The following is an 18,619-nucleotide window of genomic DNA, read 5'->3' as shown; positions in this document are numbered from 1 at the left end:
CTCGTGAGAACCGCCACGGTGTCGTCCGAGTCCCCCAGCCAGTGAGGTAGGGGAGGGACGAAGTAGGGCTCGCAGGCCACCGCCAGGTCTACCTGCCACTCCGCCATGGACTGCAGCAGAAGGTCCTGCGCTCCGGCGGAGTGGTTCACGTTCGATTGTAGGAAGCTCAGGTGTGCTGGCATACTTGATTCTTCTGAGCTTCCTCCGTAGCCTGGCGGCTTTCCTCGCGCGGGGCGGTCCTGGTTCCTTGGACCGCTTTACCCTTCGTGATGGGGGGGTTGCAATCCCTGGCCCCCATCAGGTGCCCTGAAGGCTTGCCGGCCTCCGCGCAGACCGCGCAGCGCATCTTGGCCGTGCATTCCGCTGACTTGTGGCCGTCCGAGCCACAGCGGTAGCACAGGCCTCCCCTCTCCGCCTTCGACGGGCAGAGCGCCCGTGTATGGCCCAGGCCCATACACTTGTAGCAGCGCATAGGGCGCTGCTCCACGACGGCCACCTTGGCCGAGCTCCACCCGACGAGGAGGCGACCGGCAGCGGCCAGCTTCTTCGCTGCCGTGAGGGGGCAGGTGACGCGGACCATCCCCATATAGCCGGGTCCGCGCTGCATCACTCCGCACTTCACCGCCTCGGAGGAGCAGTCACCGGCGCGCGCGATCGCCGCGGCCAGTTTCTCCAAGGTGACGGAGTCGTCGAGCCCCGTCACCTTCAGGTCGGCCTTCTTGACCGGGCGCACTACGTCAGCGACCCCGTCGAGCACTGTGCGGAGCTTCGCCGCCAACCTATCGGCCTGCTCCGCTTGGGCTTTCGGCAGCTCGAGAGCCCTGGCTCCGGTCGCCGTGCGTCGCACCTTCAGCCCACCGCTGATTCCTAGGTCCTGGAGCTTGACACTTTGCTCCGCTCTCTCCAGGACCTGCGCGTAGGTGACGCCCTTTCCTACTGCTTCCGGCTGCAACGTGAGAACGATTGCAGCCGAGCGAGGGGTGGCCAGCTTCGATTTGGCTGGCTGGGGCGTCTTCGGCAGCGTCTTAGCGTCGGAAGAGGTGGTCTTGCTCTCCTTCCTGCCCTTCTTCACCACCGTGGACCAGGACGTCTCCTGGTTCGGTGGTGTTTGGGACGTCGCCGGTGCCGGTGCGCTCGGTAGGCAAGCGGTGGGCTTGGTCTGAGCAGCCAGAGCAGCCGCCTTCCTAGGCTTGGCTGGGGCTCCCACACCCCCGTCCTGGCGGGCCGTCGAGATAGACGGCGGTGGACCCTGCGACATCTGCATTTTATCTGCCGCGGAGGGAGGTCGCTGCATCCTCGCCGGGAGGCGCTCCTCCAGGCCCGCCAATTGGTCCTTCATCGCCGCGCCGATCGACGTGACGATGAAGTCCTTGAGCTCCTCCATCGAAGGAGCGCCTCGCGGGGTGTTGGCCGCCTCGGTCGCCGCTGCCACCGTGGTACGCATCTCCGCGTACTCACGGCGGTGGGCCTTTAGCTCCGCCTTGAGGGAGTCAATCTCCCTGCGCATACGACTGTTATCCGCACGGAGGTTACGGGCTTCGTCGGCCTCCGTCCGGGACGCCAGAGCTTCGACGACGCCTTCCAGAGAGGCCGCTGCGTCCTTCAGCCTCTTGATGAAGCCTCCTTTGAGGTTGGAGGACTTCAGCGCGACCTCTCTAATCTCGCGTGCACTGCGGCCAGCCTCCGCGCGGAGCTCCTCGTTGCTCTGGAGGGCCGGATCCACCTTGGCTAACGAAGCAGCTTCTTCAAGCTCGGGAACGACCACAGGCGTTTTTTTGAACGCCCTGCTTCTGAGGGTCCGCTCGAAAGCGAGCTCTCTCTCCTCATCTTCTTTGGCTTTGAGCTCTATTCTTGCTCGACTGAGCCCACTTTTCTTAGGCTTGCCGCGGCGGTCGGCAGCAGGTCCCGCCGTGTCGGAGCCTGAGTCGGATTCGACGAACCGGACCGAGGCATCCGACGCTGTCTCCATATCCGTATCCATATTGCAAAAGCAGCTAAAAGGCAGCTTCCCTCAGGAAGTACGTGGCTGAGGGTGGCTCTAAGGCATCATTTATGATCCCCAGAGCCTAGGCTTACAGAATTAACAATAAAAAATTTTTTCTTAATTTTGACCCTCCCTGTTCTATATATATATTACAGGGCGGGTGGGAGGGCACAATTTTTCGGTTTTCGACCGATAACTCTCGAACGGATAGGCCGATCCGGGAGATTGAGATGTCAACGGATGCAGAGCAGAGGGCCCCACAATCGCGCCGAACACGGAAAAAAGATCGAAACAATAATAAAAATGATATAAACGAAAAACTTAAAAATAGCTTAAAAACAGACAAAAACGGGAGATATAAGTAAGTTAAAAGTGGAATTATAATTTTAATAGTGAGAACTGAGTGAGGTATTTTTTTCAGATTTTTACGACAAGAAATTGAGAAAAAATTTTGAAAAATGTACTTCGAATATTTAGAGTTTCGGATCGCTTAAGAAGACTTTCAAGAGCGATCCGATTCTTATAGCGAATAATCGATACAGATTCTGTTTGTAAAAATTAATAGCTCCGGAACGGAGACGCCGATCCGGGAGTGAGATGTCTCGATGGATGCAGGGCAGAGGGCCCTACAAATGCGCCAAAGAGCAGAACAAGATAAGATTACAAATGAACGAATTAAAAATAAAAAACAGAAAAATATAATGAAAAAAGGTGAAAAATTTTTCGGTTTTCGACCGATAACTCTCGAACGGATAGGCCGATCCGGGAGATTGAGATGTCAACGGATGCAGAGCAGAGGGCCCCACAATCGCGCCGAACACGGAAAAAAGATCGAAACAATAATAAAAATGATATAAACGAAAAACTTAAAAATAGCTTAAAAACAGACAAAAACGGGAGATATAAGTAAGTTAAAAGTGGAATTATAATTTTAATAGTGAGAACTGAGTGAGGTATTTTTTTCAGATTTTTACGACAAGAAATTGAGAAAAAATTTTGAAAAATGTACTTCCTTATATAACTAACCTGACCGACCCGACGTAACCGGGCCAGGTATTTCTAGCTTGATCGTAATCACCGAGTATCTAATAACAAATTGTACTTAGTAACGAGACCCTTTCGACGTTCTCGTTCAGAGAACATTTTGTTTTAGGAAACCTACAAAAAAAAAAAAAAAAAAAAAAAAAAAAAAAAAAAAAAAAAAAAAAAAAAAAAAAAAAAAAAAAAAAAAAAAAAAAAAAAAAAAAAAAAAAAAAAAAAAAAAACGACGAAAACATAAATCAAGCGTAAATGAGTTTTCTTTCATTTATCGAATAGTGGGACAGTTTCTCCTTCTATTATTAGCGTTAAATAAACATCCACAAATATCCCACAACTGGGCGAAGGCCGCTCACCATTAGATAGATCCGGCGCTTATTACATTAATTGATTATTTACAGCGGTTGAGATGATATACCCGTTGCAGTACTTATTCTCATGTCCAGGTTTTCTCACGATGTTTGCTTTCTCTAGGAAATGAATTATAAACACAAAATAAGTACGTGAAAACTAAATTCTGGATTCGAACCTGCGAGCTCCAGATCTTAACCCACATATCCCACAGGGCATCGGATGAGTGGCTCTTACTTATGCCGAGAGTGCGCATATTAATTCGCCTATGTCACGTAGATTGGACGGAGACGCAAATGAGATAGCTCGGAGCGGTCGAGATTACAGGGAGCACACGATAGTAGATGGTCACACCCGCGCCAGTCTTAAACATTCGCATTCTAAGGATTTCATTTGCGCTTGGTGGACGCCTAATCAACTGCAAGCTGCGAGCCGAAATCCAATGTTCTGTTTTGACTACATCCTGAGGCAATATACAAGTTATATGCTAAGCTGGCTTCGTTAACCAGACAAGATTATGCGTTAATTTTAAATTGTCATCGTTTCTTTGTATCTAGTTTGTGGCATTGACATAGTTGATTTCCATCATTTATACACCGCAATACATCAATACAAAACATTTCTTAAAATCAGATCAACTAATGATGTTGTCTGCAAACGAGTAAAGAGTACTATCATTAATTATACAGGTTCATTTCAAAATGTTAATCCTCCTGATAGACTTCTACAAAGGCCAATCTCAACGAAGATTGGCTGAGATTTTTTTTGACGGAAAATATACATTAACTTTTTAATGGCTCAACTCAGGACCTCGGGATCTATAGACTTATAAGCTAGCCACTAGGACCAATGGCAGTCTCACCTTACGACATACACTTGTACTTACAAAATAAAATATATCTAAGATATTTATATATTGTCTATACGTTATTAAAAAGAAACAATTAATTCGACCTGTCTAATATTAAAATTAGGAAAATAGAACATTCATGTTTCTGTACATCGATCAGACAAAAATAACCAAATATAAACCGAAGGTCGCGGTGAACTTCACAAAGGTCAAATAAAATGTCTAAACTCTCAATATAGGTGCAACAAACTCTGGATTGGCTCGCATCCTAATAACTCCTTTGAGTACCCTCACTGACAGCGCTATAAAGTCTACACTTGCGTACTAAGTAATCACGCTTAAGAATTGCTTCTTTAAAAATTATTAAAAATATTTTCTAGCTGAGTTGAGTTTCGTATTGTTGAGTTGAGTTGAGTTGAGTTGAGTATGTTATATATACGGGACTAATTAACTTTTCGAGACATTTCACCGCTGCAGAACCGAGAAGAGCCAAGATAAGTTAGAATCTAAAATTAATCTTCTATCAGAAGATGCAACGTACGTAACGAATATATGAATATATTTAATTATATAAATATATACTGTACGGTTCGACCAATTTCGATTAATCAAATCAAATCAATTTTTTTTACTTTATATTCAAATAAGAATTGTTAAGAATATATCAATCAGCAAAATGTAGCAAACGTTAAGTTAAAGAACTAGTTAGTTATAATTATAAAATCTTTACCAAAATCAAAATATTCAAGAAAGAAGATATGCTCTATTCAAGTAAGATTTTCCAAGAAATTTTGAATCGTCATTTTAGACTCCTAAACGTAAAAGGTACCACCGGTTCGGAAAGTAGATACCATCAGAAAGAACCCGCAAGAAAATCAGTAGCTACACTTTTCCAATATATGAAATACAAAGTTTAATATAATTATATATAGTTATATATATCCTGTCTGAAAGTCAACAAGGATTATAAATTATCTGTGTATATTTGAGTGGGTGTTTTAAATCGCACCCTTCAATCGGTAGAGCTGTGATCGGAAAGTATACATTCATATTAAACTACAAAGTTATCAAATATATGAGTTGTTGCGCTTAATAGTTTCCCACTTTTAATCTAGACAATTAACGTGACAAGCGTGAACGTTAAGCTCTCGTATATAATATGTATGTCTTTGCAATAACCTTAGATTTACGTATTTCATGTGATTTACTAATAACATATACCTAATAATGAATATATCTTTATTTATAATACAACAGCTAGCTACTTATTTCCACTTTAATATAACTTCCAAAATTCCGATAACACTTTCGTCGACGTTCAAAACGTCATTTTTTCACAAATCCATAGTGAATATCATAGATTAGTCAAGCTCTCGACCAATGATATCGCATCAGTTTGCTGTCAAATGTTGTTTATTTGGCTTTTTTACCTTATGATTGGAAAAGAGTATAAGTAAATAAATACATTGATATATTTTAAATATGCTTATTGACTGAGATTATCTTATTATTTAATTTTATTTAAAGCCACGCCTGGCTATGTTCAATAACCATTAATCCAATAATTTAATAACCGGCTTCGGGCGGATAGACCTTAACAACCGAATAGACCATCGGTCGGATCAATTAATAACACAATATTATACGAACTATTGTTTTTTCGGTATTAAATATGAAACAGATTGCTAGTAGAGCCGTAGAAGAAAGAGAGAGAGAGATAGAATCTTTGATTCAAATGACTATTCGTATTTTAAAAACTCTTCTTGTAAAGCGTAGGCTTTCAATATTTCTGTAAAATCCTTATCTTATTGTTAATGTTATATCTTATCTGTATACAATCGATTATCTCTGTGAGTCAAGGTACTTCGGCAAATACTTCCGACAATAATTAAAAATAAACCCGAACAAAAACTTCTAATACCTAAACAAGGCCTGCCTCGTTGGTCAATCAGCTATATATTAGACTACAAAAAATCTACAGGTCCTTGGTTCAAAACCCAGGTCTCATAAAAGTAATTGGGTTTTATTATAGAAAAACTCTCAGTAACAGCCCAGAGTCTGGAAACTGGAAGTGTGTACAGTGTACACTCACGTGCCTCGGAAAGCACGTTAAGACGTCAGTCCTGCACCAGAACTATTTCTTATCGTGTCGGATTTGATCTCATCAGACAATGAGAGGGAATTGATCATACATTTGTCGATTGATCCAGCTCGTATGTTCGTTGACCTAAAATCTACAAAAAAAAAATCGCCTCATACACTTGACCTTATACCGTCTGAATAATATATTATGATTTATTTAAAATCACAAAAATCTAATCAACACAACCAGACACAAAAGGTGGCTCATACGGCATAGATGCGGGCTGCCCAATATCGGGATGTTTGGCGTTCTATAGGGGTGGCTTTCGTCTAGCAGTAGACGGCAAAAGAATGAAAATAAAAATATTTAAATTGAGATCAATTAATACAATGTCGCACTTATAATATCGTCCTTGTTGATAATACTAAATTATCTCAAGGTATAATATCATATAAAAAGTATTATGCAAAATATATTTGTGTTATTGCGATAAGACGTCTGATAGTGTTATGCATTTTATTAATGGAAATCTCTTCGATTCGGTACGTTGTTCAATTTGTGACCTAGTTTAAAAAAGGAGGTTATCAATTTCCGCTTGTTTTATTTTAAATCATTAATAGAAATAAGATAAAATGTTTGCACGCAAGCGTCTATGTGTGCGAGAAAGAAGCTGGTGAACCCTTCACGACTTTGTGCGGGATCAACTAAGTTTCGTCATCCATTCCACTGGCAACTTATGTTACATCGTTTCGTTTGAAAGTTGAATAGGGCAGTTAAAAGTTGAAACACTGTAGATGGAAAGGGTGATATGATTCGAGCAGACATTGGTCTATACGATCATGTCCAGTTCAATAGTATTAAAACCAACCATCCAACGTTATAAAAATTACCTGAATACCAATTCATAGCATAGTATATAGGTTGACGAATTGAGAACTTTCACCGTTTTTGAAGTCGGATAATGTAACTAACATATATGACATCCTAGCTACCTGAAGATGAAGTTCGGCATATCTGTTACGTGTACAACGTCCGTCGACACTCCCATCGATCTTCAATTGTCCCAGTTACGAAGTGATGCTGCGATTTATTTTTAGTAACAACTAAAATAGATCACCCTAAGCTTGGCAAGCGCAGCACATTACTTTGTTAATGGGATTGGATATTTTTATTTGGTTTTGAACTTAATCTCTAAATAAATATACAACTTCAATTTATAGCTTACTCGTTTCCGCTCGCGGTTTCGCCTGCGTTTTTAGGTAAGAAAAATTAAATTCCTGTTAATGTAATTGAGTATGCCGCATCATTTACGTATTTAATAATTAGATATTAAATTATAATTCAATTTAATATGATTATTTAATATTTTTTTTAATAATAACAATACATTTACGTAACTTACTAAAACAAAACGTAATCGATTCACGATTAATAACCTAATTTTCCTCTACTTAAAATACGATTATATTGCAGTACCTAAAATACATTTAATTTTAATTTTCCCCGTTTATATATAGAAAATTATAATATATATTAAATAAAATGAGTATTACATTGAACCTAAATAATACTTTGAACACACAGTTCACAATTTATAACGTAAGATTTATAACATAAATATTATGTTTAGTTTAGTGTACTTTCGACTTTACATCGTTCTAGATAAGGAGCTCTCGACAAAACGGTAAATACGACCACTAATTATATCTTATCATAGAGCACACAGGCACTAGTTTAATATTCTATTTGTAAATAGGATCCGTTCTATATATCTATATATCTCTTTACTTATTAATTTTACATTTACATACATACATACATTAGCAGCCTGTAAATTTCCCACTGCTGGGCTAAGGCCTCCTCTCCCTTTGAGGACAAGGTTTGGAGCATATTACAACACGCTGCTCCAATACAGGTTGGTGGAATACACATGTGGCAGAAGTTCGTTGAAATTAGACACATGCAGGTTTCCTCACGATGTTTTCCTTCACCGCCGAGCACGAGATGAATTATAAACACAAATTAAGCACATGAAAAGTCAGTGGTGCCTGCCTGGGTTTGAACCTGAAATCCACCCCACTGGGCCATCTCGGCCATTAATTATTATAATTTAATAACTTAATTCTACATTTAAACTTAGTTTTTAAACCTCAGGTCTAGTGGCTCATGATCTTCACATCGTGGGATCTTAAGTTTGTATCCCTAATTGGACCTATAAAAGTGATTGGGGTTTCTTAGGCAGATATAAAAACAAATTGACCACTTTGTAGACGGTCTGTTCGAAATTTAAACCACTTTTAAAACAATACTAAGCCAAACCACGAGATCTCGAATGCAGTGTCCTTAAATATTTCAATTTTTTCAATTCCACTTTTACTTAACTTACAAAGTTCCGATAACAACTTCGTCGACGTTAAAAATTTAAATTTTTACGCAAATCTATAATGTCTAATATCATGGATTATTCAGGCTTTCGATCAATGATATGGCGTAAATTCGATTTCAAATGTTCTTTATTTGGCTTTTGTCCTCTTGTGGTTGGAAAAGACTATAGAGTGAGTGGTTATCAACCAGACGGTCCTACACGAAGCACCGGTATCCGGTACCGGTCCTAACGAAATCATTGTACAAACAAGAAAGTCATTCAGATTTTTTTTATAGCTCAATGTTGACCGACTCGCGATACACCAAGTGGCACTTCCTTACGCGAAATGAAAAACTGTTGCTCAACTTTCCAGAAATGTCCATAAAAAAAAAGAAATATAATTTAACTTTAGCTTTTTTGGAGAAAAATATAATTATTAAATTACATTTAAATTTAGACTAGCATAGTGGCTACTGGATGATGAGTGATCAACACTGCCCATATATATTGAAACTATAAGAAATATTAACCATTAATTACTTCGCCAATGCGCCACCAACTTTGAGAACTAAGATGTTATGTCCGTTGTGCTTGTAGTTGCTATGGCTCACTGACCCTTCATATCGGAATACAACTATACTTAGTATAGTTACTAGTTACACCAATACCATACTCTATTCCAATCATAACAGAAAAAAGATAATAAACAACATTTGACAGCAAATTGACGCGATATAATTGGTCGAGAGCTTGATTGATTAATCTATGATATTCACTATGGTTTTGCAAAAAAAATTGTATTTTGAACATTGACGAAACTGTTATAGGAATTTTGAAAGTAAAATTAGACTGGAAATAAGTACTTGAGTGTTGTATTATAAATAAAGTTATATTGATCATAAACTCTTAGTAGTGCACAATATAGCTGTTATTAGCAAATCGCACGAAATACATAAATCTAAGATTTGTTTATCTTTTTTTCTACTTCAATTGCGGGATAAACAGATCCTTTTTCGAAGTCGTTTTAAAATAAAAGAACGGGAAATTGTTCGAAATTTAAATTTCACGAGATACGCCTTTAGCAGTACCTAACTACCGACATAAATTAAATTAGGCACAGAGAATACTATACCTAACCTAGGTATAGTCTGGAACAGCACATAGGGTACTTTTTATCCCTAGTATTAAATTAAATATAAAGAGTAAGGGCACCACAGTCAATTGCCCGTAAGGTCATTTCATTTTAATGTGCAAGCATTGATCAGTCTCGTAGGGACAGATTCTGACACACGATTCGTATGACTAAGATCATTCTCTCGAACAATAACAAATACCATAGTATGCCAATGACCTTTTAATTGTTTTTAATCAAAGAATGGTATACACTAACTAATGAGATGAGTGTATACATATTTATACGTAACTTTAGCTACGTTACAGTTTCAACGGAGACGAAACCAAATGCGCCGATGATGAAATGAGATGTTATAGTTCAGACATTCCCTCAGTTTAATAATCTGAAGGATGATGAATACGACACGATCAATGAGAGTTCAGGCGCACGACTAACGCCTTACTTGCTTTTTCTTACCAGTAATCCCAATATGTGCGTCCCAATATGCTCATCTCTAAGTCTACTGAGTGCAACGAGTTCATTTTTATTTGATTAATAAATTATTGAAGTTGACACAAAAAAATACTCGGACTTCAAATGTCGAATGAAAAAAAACTCAACATCACTAATATCGATATACTTTTTTTTATTATTTATAAAAAATAATTGTGCAGTATTTTTTTTAAACGTACACAACAATACATACATACAATTTATGCTTTAGTTTATAAGAGTATAATCTCCAAAAATATTTTTATTTATTTATTTATTTAACACTTCTTTGTACACCACAAGCACAATTACAAACGATTACAAAATATACAAACTAATAAACTAATGGTGAAACAAAAGGCGGCCTTATGACTTATTAGCCATTTCTTCCAGACTACCTTGGACTATATTCATATGATTAGAAAAATCTTTAACCTAAAATCTCCAGAATCGACATAAGCTATATATAATGCGACTAAATAAAGTAGTTCACGTAAAAAAATAATAATATATTATGCAGACAAGAGCACGTCAGATGCGTTCTGCTAGGTTCCAATAAATGATCAACGTTTCACGGCCCAATAGTTTTAATATAACGACAATTTATAAAGTTTGACACGTTCACTGCAAGTGGAATTCGCGGAGAAAGTTCGGCATATCGTGTAGCAAATTGACCCGAAGCGTATTGCATGACGCTTTTTTATACTTGATAAGAGATATTTTTTAAACGATATTCAATGTTATTAAAGATAAATATTTTCACAATAAAATTAAAATTACGATTAGTATCTTGTTTCAACTGTGTTACTTAAAATTTCCATCAATATTAAATGAAATTGAAATGTCTGTATTTTAAAGTAACTGCCTTATCTATATTAGTATACTACTGTAAGTATTGAAAGCCTGTAAATGCCCCACAGTCGGGCTAACGCCTCTTCCTGTAGGGGACACAACTACTGACAGGCTTGCTATCTTCTAAAATATTAGAGATATCGCATTTTCTCACTGCACATTTTCGCTTTACTTTTGTTTATTTTAATTAATTCATCGTTTATTTCATATTTTTTCACATTTTAATTTTTCTATTATAATTTCGCTAAGTCCTATCCGTTACGTAGTATTAAATTTTTACATAAAAAAATTTGGTTCGATTTTGACCGCAATTTACACACACACAACTACTTAACCAACACAACTGATGGTTATCTCAAAACGTGTCAAAATTTAAATATTATCTAATGAATTGTTATTTATATAAATTAATATTACTATTATTATTGCTATTTTGTTAAACGCTTAAACTACACAAATACTTTTGAAAGTAATTCGACGAATGCCATAAATTACTAAACTTTACTGAACTACTAAATGACCATTTTAAAGTAAGCCACCAACCAGATTACAAAGAATAAGTCAAACGCCGAGAAATCAATATAAGTCGTATACTTTTGGAACTGACCTCGTACATATTATTTATTCCCCGTATTACACAAAACGCAAATAAAGCAGGACGGAACTAATTTAAAAATAAATTAAAACAGCTATATCATGCCAGAACATCATAGATAAAAAAACATTATACGTTGAGTTTATTAAAGGCATTTAAAAAACTAAAATATAAAAAAAAAAGATTGCGGTAAACAACCTAATCGTAAAAAAGTCTATTAGCGACCGTCTGTTTACGTCATGACCGCAGATTTAACAATAATACTCGAGATAAGTTTCGATCTGATCGATTGCAATCTTTGCGAAACATTTAAAATCTTATTTATTTCAACCAAATACAATACCAGCGAACATTTCAATGTTCGCGTGTTCTTAATATGAAAACTTAAAACGGTTTCTTAGTCATTCATTTATCATTAAAAACAGTAAAGCCCTCAAACGTCATATACGGCACGAATGCCTTTTGTTAATTCATATGAATTCACGACACAACTCAAGCCTAATAACACTAAATTTAGTTACGTAAAGTAAAATTACTATTATCATTTATTATTAAAAATATGTTATCTTTACGATATTCCTTACATAACGAAACAAAATACATATTGAATGAATACTCCTTTAAATACTCTAGCTGTATCCGGGAGGTTTCTTCTTCTTACTTCGCTGTTTTTTTAATAAACTAGCCGAACCCGCGGCTTTACCGGCGCGAAATTTATAAAACTTTATAGTGCACAAACAATCATCCATTTTACTTCCCATACATACATTGATCGATTCCCCATAAAACTTCTACCCTTTTATAATAACTAACCTCTGTCGTTCCCTGGGACTTAAAGTATATCCAAATTTCATCTAAATCGGTTCAGCAGTTCAAGTGTGAAGGGGTAACAGACAGACAGGAGTTACTTTCGCATTTATGATATTAGTATGGCGGTGGTGTCTTAATACCTTGTGAAAGATTTGTCAATCTGCTTATCTATTTAAAAAAAATGGGTTAAATAAAAACAGTCTCAAGTCAACGTTTGCGTGAACACCAACGAAATTTAAATACGAATTTACTCTCTCGACCTGCTTTGAAACGAAATGTAACGACTACGAAAATTCGATTGAGTACATAACGGATTACCTTTGGGAAAGTAATTAGTACGAAAGCTCATTCAACGCGAAAATCTGTTTGACAATAATTACTAGCGTTTAATCAGATGCCATAGCCGAGATGGCCCAGTGGTTAGAACGCGTGCATCTTAACCGATGATTTCGGCTTCAAAGCCAGGCAGGCATCACTGAATTTTCATGTGCTTAATTTGTGTTTATTCATCTCGTGCTCGGCGGTGAAGGAAAACATCGTGAGAAAACCTACATGTGTCCAATTTCAACGAAATTCTACCACATGTGTATTCCACCGACCCGCATTGGAGCAGCGTGGTGGAATATGCTCCAAACAGTCTCCTCGAAGGGAGAGGAGACCTTAGCCCCGCAGTGAGAAACTTACAGGCTGGTAATGTAATGTAAAATGTAAAATCCGATGAACGTTAGCGTGCTCTATAAATCAGTAGAGCTATTCTGCAAGAACAAACTCGACACTCACCGCAGAGCGCGATTGTGAAATGTCAGATTGTGATACATACGACATTGACTATAATAATTATAGCATATAAAGGTTACACGCATCAAAATAGCGTATCAGTGTAAGTCAAGGTACTCTGCACAGATTTTAACTCACAACCTTCGGATTAAGATCAATATGTTCGACGCACTGAGCCATCTATACACTTCAAACATGACTAGTATAAACAAGATAGACATAAAAAGGGTGTAATAAATATTAATTTAATAAATTACTAATATTATAAATGCTATAATGTAACGCTGTCTGTCTGTCAGTTGCTCTTTCACGGTCAAAAGACTGTACCGATTTTGATAAAATGTTATATGAAGCAAGTTTGGACTCCAAGGAATGAGATGGGCTAACACATAACAACCAAACCCTAAAACGCGATCAAAGCCGCGGGCTGCATCTAGTTTTATATACATAGCTAGCTGTCCATCCCAATTACCGCCTTAAAGATGAAATTTTCAGTAATACTTTCATGGTGAGCGTCTACTCCGCGAAATAAATACCTATGCTAGATTTATAGCCACATATAAACGATATAAACACATAATTTTAATTTTACGTACTTAATATAAATAATACATCGTTGCATCAAAATTTATTTCTTATTATAGTTTATCAACTTGATTAATCAAGATAAGTCTACGTGAGTATGAGTTTTCTAGTGATATCTTAGTTTAGTTAGAACATATATTCTAGATGATAACGATATTTGCGGTCTGATCAAAACATAATGCATTACTATCTTCATTAAAAGGAAATGGTTACATAAAACTTTTATAATAAAAGTAACTAGACCAGTGGCTGGAACACTTGAAAAAAATTAAAATCCATTTGAACCCGCATTTATAATCTTTTTCGTGCTCACACCGTTAGGAAACCTGCACGTGTCTGATGGAAATCTACAGCATGTGTTCCACCAAATCCGCAATAATGCTACACGGTGGAGAATTCCAAACCTTCTCAAAGGGGAGAGATAACCCAGAACTTTTACATTCCGTTACTTATACTAAATACATAATAAAAAATATTTTTCGATTTCATTAATAAATATGTATCTCAAATAAAAATATATCCATAACAGCTTTGATGTACGTATTATTTATCTGTTCATGATGAGGTATAGTCAGCCTCAAAAAGATGGGAGTTTTCGAAATCAAATTATTAAACTATTGACACCATAATCGTTCTCAATAAACACAGATACTTATGTGCCTGACTGTACACGTACGAGTCCATGAGTCAATCAAATGTGACTCAAAGCAAATACCGTTTATATTAGACGATGTAATAAACTAGTGTTTATTTACGATGCCGGAGGAAGGGGCTGTTAACTCAGGATGCCATTGTACATTCGTGAAACAAAATACATTTGTTCGAAAATAATATAATTTTTACAGAGAAAAGATAGACTGGAGTAAATAATGAAAAAATAAAAGAATAAGGTGCAAGAAAATTATAATGAAAGAATATACTTAAATAAATAAACTGGAGGATTTATCTTAGCGAGAGTGTCAAAGTTGACGTTGCGTTTAACGTCGTGCGCCGGTTCTTGGACTGCGTCATAACTTTATTTAATCATATAATACAAACAAAAAACTAAATTATACGCAATAAAGATCAAGGTTCATGACATATGGGCAAATCTAATATGAAATCACAGGATGATGTCCTGATTTAGGACGTAGCGATCATTGTCAAGGGAGACTAACCAGCGGACATACACGCTAAACCGACACCAACGGTACGAGTTCGGTGGCAGCCATTATTTACTTTCCGAGTCACGGGAATGAAAACAATGGCAATTTCAAGATTCTGTGCAGCTACTTAAAATTTTAAAATATCTCCACAGAAAAACATTGAGACAAATGGCCTTATAAGCTAGCGACTCGACCGACACTGCAGTCGCTAATAATAAGATTTTTTTTTTATAAAAAATAGTATTTATCGCTCAATTGAATAATACATCACACGTCAACACATTTCATTACTATACAGTAGAACATTAATGAACATATAAACAAAATCTATTATATCGCATGTATGTTAATGAAAACAATTTTTTCATCGTCTGTACCTCCGGTAGCGATTGTTTGTGCTATCCGCCCTAATATGAGAGGAGCGGAGAATTGTTTTAATATTCCGTAACAAGTCAACTATACTTTTATACGAAAGTTCAAAAATAGAACAATGTTCACTATTTCAAATCAAAACCCTACACTAATATTATATATGAAAAAAGTTTGTATATTTTGAAATGTTTGCGGGATCGATAACACGCTACTAATTAAATTTCATTTCGAAGACGATTTTGTCGTCAAAGTACATAGGATAATTTTTAATGTGTATGTGTCGCATTTAATCAATAAAAAAAAGTAATTTACTCTTAGTAAAGAAACTATTAATATAAAGTTATATGTTATTACATCACCGACTAATACATATATATATATATTATATAATAGAACTATATGTGAACTTGATTGTACGCAATATTACCTAGCAACGGATATAGTCTATCCCAGTATCCCAGACTTCCTGCATGGAACACATGTGAATAGATACGTAGATAGTTGACTTTAAGTATACTAGATCGTATTACATAAGGTCACTAGGCTCTGTTACATGTAAATTGCTATATACGAATAATTTACGAGAAAAACAATATGAATGAACGTGACTGCACGGCGAATCAGCTGATTGTAATAAAAGATCATAATACAGATGGATTATGTCATAAGAGGCACGTATTATTTGCCTTTTTTATAAATTATTTAAGGTATAAAAACATTTATTACCGTAAATAATCATAATTATACACCTACCATGTGTTTCTGTTAGCTATCTAGTTAATTCGTCTGGAAAAAAATGTCATAATACGAAATACAAAACATTTAATGTGTTTTTTTGTGCGTAAAACTTAAATGTAACATATAATAATAATAATTCTCGTTTAAATACCTTGAGACATTTTAAACAGAAGGTGTGCTGGCAGGGCAGAACTCGGGAGGATGTGTCAAGCCGCTCCAAGCAGACCGAGCACTCCAGAAGATCATTTAGTAGACCCTCATCCATACCGTTCGGCCACTGAAATATAAGAAATAAAAATAACAGAAACAATCACATTAAGCCAATTTTGGTTTTAGAATTAAATTGGAATCTTCTAGGTAGTTAAATTCGGCATGAATTGAACTGGACAGTGTGAGTGTTTGGATTGGTGAGTTAAAATATGACTCTTACATTGCTAGTCAACTATTGTAAATACTATATGGATTGTTCTAAGACATATCAACTTTTATTATATACTTTAATGGTAAAGAATTGACAGAATGGTTAATTGGTCATAGGGTTGACATTTATTGCAAATGTTAGTATTGTTATTGTACTATTAAATCTGTTTTTAATATATTTACTATCAATAAAAATAACTAATTGATGAGACATATCCTCCCTTCAGTGAAGAGAAAAATTATATACAATTCAAACAAGATCGATCTAGTAAATTTAAAAAATTAAAAGTATATTTATGTAAAACAAAAGAATCTTCGATATAATAAAAAACAAAACAAATACATCATAAACGCCTGTTACAATCATAATACATAAAAAAAAACTTGAAGAGATCTGCTCTTCAGAGTATTGTACGCTAGATTTTGATTTGCATCATAGCAACTATTGTGTGGCCGTTGAGTTTTCATAACAATGCATTTGTTCCATGAAAAAATTCTTATATACTTTACATGTTCTACAGAGCTAAGGATTGTATGGTTGAATTTTTATCAATGATAATTTATGTCTGTATTTGATGCAGATTCGAAAATTGTTTTGTGATGTGGATGTTTAACTATTTTTCAATTATTACTTTCAAACTTCAATTAATAAATGATACTTGGCGATATTTGTGTGCAAGCCTATCTGGATACATAGAACCATCATATATTCTACTGCCAAACAGCAATACTAATGCCAGTATAACTTCAGGCCCAAGAGAGAAAACAGCTTGGTTCTCAATCTGCCAACATTGGTGATATTTAAAACTATTAATATTCCTTACAGTACTGTGTATGGGCAGTAGTAAATACCATCAGATGGCCCATTTCATTTCACGTACATGACATAAAAAAAATGAGTATAATTTATCGAACACATTATTATACACCCCAGAAACAAAATCAGTGTCAAAGAGAACTAAGTACATAAGGCATGTCACTCAATACAAGAAATAAAAAATATACAATAAGTAATATTATTAATAATAATAATATTAGAAGACTAACTATCATTGCTATGACATGTTAGTATATATCAGTAATAGATATTTATCCTATATATATTGAGTTTGATTACATTATTTTAGGTAGAGAATATTATTCATAGAACTATATAATATTTAATATTAATAAATATATTTATTGCCAATTCAAGTTCAAACAATGTTTAATAACAATTATATAACAGATAATATATAACATAAACCAATTGAGTCACCAAGTGATTACATTATTATTTAAAAATGTATTTTCTTGAGTATGGTTTAATTGGAATTTCTATTGAACATTTATCACGGTCATATCAAGATAATACTTTGTGCAACCTATATAAGTTAAATATCAATTAGTGATGAATTAAATGCATATTAAATGAATTAAGATAAAATCATGTAAATAACTGAGTATTATTCATTTATTATTTGTTTGATAATATATTTTCTATAATTTTCACTATTTTTTATGAGCCTAGAATATTATTCCTCTTAACATATTCCTAACGTAAACTTAATACTTTTACATCTTAAAGACTTAAGCATTGTTTGTTTTAATTAATGTTTAATTCAAAATGAACATGTGTATGGAATGGTATCATTCCTTATGTCATATATTTCTAGAAAGGTAAAACCACAAGCTATTGGTAACATAACAGAACCTATGAGTAATAGTCATCTAGATTTGAAAAATATTTATATAAGTAAAGTAACAAATTGGAATTAGGTTATTATTTAGGTTTAATAACTTTTATTGTATATACATGTGTTATAGATATTTTTGCATAATAATTTGTATGTATATTGAAACTCTCTAATGATTATATTTAACTGAATTATTATAGTAGAATAAGGGTTAAATCTAAGGATTTAATCCTTAGATTTGTTGAATTATTTTTACTTATTTAGAATACCTATTGTTTAATATTTAACTTTAGGAAATACCATTTTTATACTTTTACTTTCGACTTTAAACCCAAGGATAATATAAAATTTAAAACATGTCTTTAAATTCTT

The 18,619-nt window shown here is 35.7% G+C and overlaps 1 protein-coding gene across 2 annotated transcripts in view; it reads right to left on the bottom strand.

The window, feature by feature from the left end:
- Window positions 1–18,619, bottom strand: part of LOC125072259 (E3 ubiquitin-protein ligase SH3RF1) — a 39,053-nt gene that overhangs the window by 19,585 nt on the left and 849 nt on the right. For both annotated transcript variants that reach the window (XM_047682799.1, XM_047682800.1), the window contains exon 2: window positions 16,303–16,428. In XM_047682799.1, coding sequence (XP_047538755.1) covers window positions 16,303–16,416 — 114 coding nt within the window. In that variant the 5' untranslated portion in view covers window positions 16,417–16,428. The remainder of the gene's footprint in view (window positions 1–16,302; window positions 16,429–18,619) is intronic.

Source organism: Vanessa atalanta, chromosome 21, assembly GCF_905147765.1.
Source record: "Vanessa atalanta chromosome 21, ilVanAtal1.2, whole genome shotgun sequence".
NCBI classification, from domain to species: domain Eukaryota; kingdom Metazoa; phylum Arthropoda; class Insecta; order Lepidoptera; family Nymphalidae; genus Vanessa; species Vanessa atalanta.
The sequence above is the reverse complement of the archived record's forward strand: the minus strand, read 5'-3'. Positions and strand labels throughout refer to the sequence as shown.